General features: G+C 30.0%; 1 protein-coding gene across 1 annotated transcript; it reads right to left on the bottom strand.

The window, feature by feature from the left end:
• Positions 1–2992: 2992 nt before the first annotated feature.
• Positions 2993–4423, bottom strand: LOC114170363 (protein LATERAL BRANCHING OXIDOREDUCTASE 1-like). The gene is made up of 3 exons (XM_028055841.2): positions 3921–4423; positions 3504–3831; positions 2993–3421 (listed from the first exon to the last, which is right to left on the bottom strand). The coding sequence occupies exons 1-3, from the start codon at positions 4370–4372 to the stop codon at positions 3167–3169; spliced, it is 1035 nt and encodes a 344-aa protein (XP_027911642.1). The 5' UTR covers positions 4373–4423; the 3' UTR covers positions 2993–3166.
• Positions 4424–5294: the final 871 nt, after the last annotated feature.

Here is a 5294-nt window from a genome sequence, read left to right as displayed (position 1 = left end):
AGTAATGGACTGAATTCAAATATATAAAGATCACATGTTTGGCTTTTAGATAGATTTGGATGACTACTTGACAACAAATAATGTGTATTGTATTGCATATGATAAAGATAGCATACACGTTACAGGTGAGTCTATTTATGCATGTACACTCATTGGAGAAGTCTTACAACAATACAATACAAAAAATTTAACTCTTTCCTTTGTTGCCTTGCATGCTTTATAGGTATGGTGCTGCATTTCCCACTGGATACACAACAATTGGCTATTTTTCTTTGAATTACTTTTTGTCGTCATCATCATCATCCTTAGAGAACCCTATAGTGGTGGTGGAGCTTCTATGAGAAAAAGTTGTGAGACCCCTTTCAACCATATACACTTTTTATCATACATTATTAGTTAGGTCCACTTATGCATGTGATATTGTAAGGAGTATAAGAATATTATAAACATGTGTCACTCATTACCCAGTATGATATGGTGCATTTTCCCACAAAAATTGTCTACATTTGATGTGCTTGACATGCATAGATATCTTATTAGGATGTAAGAAACTCATTTACTTGAATAATAAGGAGTTTATAAGTTTATAAGTTGATAAAGTTATATATAGTTTAATTATGTGTTACTTTATGGGGTGCAATTATTTTGGTAGATAAAAAGATGCCAAAAAGTGATATAATAAAAAACAAGAGAAATCTATGTACATTTTTGTGCATGTCATGTGTTGATTGGAATATGAAAGTGGCAGTGTACCCCACCCCACACCTTGGATCCACTGCACAAACATAACAGATACAATCTTTTCTTTCTCTTATCAGCACCTGGAGATGGGAGTGAATCCCAATACATTCACATGCATAAGTGGGGTCTAAAACCCAACACTGTTTCTCTTCTTCTCATTCTAGTACATTTCTTTTTTCTTTCAAATAATACACAACCCCTAACATCTCCATCCATATAATCATCACAAACATATTAGGTCAAATAATTAATTAAATTTTAAATGATTAATTCTTAATCAACTTAAAGAATGTATAACCAACACAAAAATATTTGTAGTTAATTTTTTTGAAAGTAATTTGTTTGGTTTTAATAATGGAATGTTCTTATATTTCAATTTTTTCATTACATAAAAAGATTATAATTTTATTTTAAGACAAACACACTAAAGATTTTCAGATTTATATCATCCATATTAAATTTCATCTAATTTGAGTCTTTCAAGTATTTTTTTTATATTCATAGTTTTATTAAGTTAATGAAAGTGAAATTCTGGATAAAAAAAATCCAGACATATCTAGAATAAATGGTAAATTTTGATAGTGTGAAGATTATTATAATTCTTGCAAAAATAGAATACAGTTTTAAAAAAAATAAAATTGTAACTTAATTATACATAATAAGGTAAACGGTTGATTAAAAAAATAAATATTGATATATTTTATTTTCAATACAATAAAAAAATATACATTTTTAATAGAAATACTTTGATTCCATTAATTTTATTTAAACTCTATCTACTGTTGAAGTAATTGAACATGTATTCCTCTTTTTTAGAATGCAATCACCTGCCTTGCTTGAAAGTCAATTGTATATTTAAACTTCTAATAAATACATGTCACAATTGCCAAAGACCAAACACTAGCAAGAGTTGAATCCAAGGAAACATGTCCTCTGATCTTAAAGTTGTTGTACTAAGATTATAATTTTTGTATTGTACTAAAAAAGAAATGTAACATTAATTCACATGCCTAGTACAATTCTAGCATAATGATATTATTACAAAAAAAAATACTTTTAAAATAATTATTTTTTACATTAGTTATAGATTTGAGGCATATTATACTGCTATAAAAAAGAATCATCAATCAGTAATCACTTATAGAAAGACAAGAAGTAATTATTGTGTAAATTAGAGTTCAATTTATTATTCGTTATTAATTATCAAAGTTTTAGTTATTAGTATTATTGAATTTTAAATTTGTCTCTAATTTTAAAATAGAGATTAGTAATGTATAATAACATTTTTTTATTACAAAAATAAATAAATTTACACTACGAGTATCATTTTGTTGTTAGAAAGTTAACACATGAAAATAATTGGCTCTCTACATATTGGGGTGATCATTTTGTTCAGTAAATTAAATTTAGTGGTTTTTTTTTTTTTCTGGATGACTATTTATTCATCAATCGAAATTAATTCAATAAAATTCAACATTTTTTGAATAATAAAATGATAATAAATTATTACATTATAAAACTAAATGAAAGATGATGACACAAATCTTTAAAATGTAAAATAATAATAACTCCATTTTGGTTTAATTGACTTAATATTTTTATATCTATGGTTCAGTGAATTTTATATGTATCTATAACTGTTACTTGGAGTAGTGTATCCTAAATGTTAACTTTAACTGATATTAGACTGTTATGTTCATACTTTTTTGAATAAACTTGACTAGTTTATGTAATCTCTTGTAGATGAGTCACACACCTAGTGCATAACATTATGTCATAAAGATATAAAAATGTAGGTTGATTTAAGATATAATAATATTTTAGTAAATTATGAATTGATTGCCTAAATCTTATTGATATTGTGGAGTCCCCATAAAATATTAAAGTGGGCTAAGAAAACTAAAAAGAAATTGCTTATGGGAAAGATGCTCTTAGTATTAATAGTTTTATGTTTATCTGAGTTTCAGTCTTATCTTTTATAGATCCAGGGGAACAAACAATTATTAAATATATATTCTAATAATCTCAAATATCCTTCAGCTTGTTAATTTATTATACCATTGTTGATTTAAAAATGCATTATTCCAAAATTAATTAAGTTTTTGGAACATTACTAGCATTGTTTTGTAGATTCTGACATGTTGATATCTTTTTCAAGAAAATTCATGCTTCAGATTTTAACTTGATAGATGATTAGAAAAAGAAAAACTGAGAAAACAAGAAGGGGTGTAAGAGCAAGAAGAAGAAGGGGTTGGAAATTGTAATATTTCCATGAAATTCATGAGCATGCAAATTGCATTGTTTCATTACAGTTTAGGAGTGACATAATTAACATATCCACTTCTTGCATGCACATCGTTTTATTTGGAAAGATGAAAATACAAGAACACAAAGACATGTTGAGAAGCCATTCCAGAAGGCTAATTCAGATCCTGAAGTGATCAATTTGGATGTTCTCCACATCACGCTTCTTGAAATCACTTCGGTTCCTGTTAGCAAAGAACTTGCCATAGTTGTATTCTCTGAACTTTGCTGGAGTTTCCTCACTAACAAGCTCTTCAACAGGTTTCACATTCACATGGTGAGATGGGAAAAAGAAGAACGGAACTGAGAACCTTTCCTTGGTTGTGTTCACCACCACCCTGTGTTCCACACTCTCATACTTGTCATTGCTCCAAACCTGTGTCAAATCCGATAAAAGATGAGGTTGAACACAAATTACAAATTGATGATGAAAGATAAAGCATGTAAGAATAAGATACCTGAACTATGTCTCCAACATTGATGATGTATGCATTTGGGAAGGGCCTAACAGGAATCCATTCTCCATCTGATTTTCTCTTCACCTGCAAGCCTCCAACCTCATCTTGTGCAAGAACAGTGAAAGCACTGGAATCCTTGTGGCGACCAACACCAAGTGCCAGATGAGGAAAAGGGCATGGAGGATAGTAATTGAGTCTCACCATGCTGAGTTGGTTCTTGAAGCAGCCATGGAATTTGTCACCAGCCAAACCTAAGCTTGATAAGATCCACCCCAACAACTTGTATGATAGCTTTTCCACTTCTCTAGCATACTCCTCCATTATTTTCCTGATCAAACACAGAATCATCATGATTGTTACCATTTTCTTCTTTTGATCAACACATCAGAGAAAAAGAAAAGAAGAAAAAAAGAGTACCTGAAATGGGGAGAGTGCTGGGGCCACTGGTTGGTGAGTGTTCTGAGATCCTTGTCATCTGGTTCATAAGAGGATGGAACCTGTGCATTGTCTTCCACAAGGTAATCAAAGACCTCTTTCCAGTCTCTGACATTCTTGGTGTGTTCTCCATCATGGTACCCCATTGAATTAACCTCATCTCTCTTCACTTTTCTTTTCTCCTCCAACTCCAACCCAAAGAACTTTTTGGCCTCAATCTCAACCTCTCTGCATAACTCAGAGGAAACCCCATGATTAACTATTTGAAAGAACCCCCACTCCTCACAGGCCTTCCCAATATCTGATATTATCGATGATTCATCTCTGCTTTCTGAGAGATCAATCACCGGAATCTCATTCACTTCCACCACCTTTGGTGTGGGACGGTGTTCTGTGGATTGTATGAAAGCGGGATCAAGATCAATGTTTCCCATCACTCTGCTCTTTCTCTCTTTGATGATCCTTTTCTCATCAAACACACCCAATATATATAGATGGGGCCATGTCACTAACCATGGAGTTAGTCCATTTGTTAGAAAAAAACACAAATTTGATTTTGCTTGCTTTTTGGTGTAGTCTACAAAATACAATGAATGTGGACATATGTTTTGTAGCATTCAATTAGAGGATGTGGACAACATTATATGATCTGGGAAACAGTAATTGCAATAAAATAATTCATTAAACAGCTTCCTCTTTGTTTGTTTCTTTTTATCATGTTTGTTTATTTGAAAAAAGAAAAACTAGTTTCCTTCATCTCTGTATTTTAGAATTATAATAACATATTTTCCTATTATACTTGGACCTAATAATTATTTTTAACAATTTAAATATATATTTATCTTACTAAATTAGTAAAATAGAAATTGTGCAACTATTTTATTGAACTAAACTAATTTTATTCTTGTATCATTTTTTTTATATGTATGTTATATGTTTAAGAATTTTCTTATGTTCCTGAATGATTTTTCATAAAAGTAATGACATTAGTTTCTATTAATAAGAATAATATTTCGATTCAGCTCACACATCCTTTAAAATAAATAAAAATATATTTATTTAAGAAACTCGTGCATCACAATAAAGTATTTTTTTATTGTCACTCAACCAACTTTTATTGCTGTGATGGAATAAAACGTATGCACCCTTTTCTTTTTCTCTATTAACGTTGCAAATTTAAAAGATTTAATAAGAATAAGTCAAAAAATAAGATAAAAAAACTGACAAATCAAATTACATGATCTTATCTTATAGTGTGTACATTAACAATAGAGGACAGTTGCTGAAACATTATCCGTTTGTAACGTAAACAACAAATATGTCTGAAAACAGAGGAGAGGGACCAGTTTATCTTCT

The sequence above is a fragment of the Vigna unguiculata genome, chromosome 2 (assembly GCF_037176805.1).
Source record: "Vigna unguiculata cultivar grain cowpea cultivar isolate G323 ecotype 2 chromosome 2, ASM3717680v1, whole genome shotgun sequence".
In the NCBI taxonomy this organism is placed as follows: Eukaryota; Viridiplantae; Streptophyta; class Magnoliopsida; order Fabales; family Fabaceae; genus Vigna; species Vigna unguiculata.
Note: the sequence above shows the minus strand (reverse complement) of the source record. Positions and strands in the feature narration are given on the sequence as shown.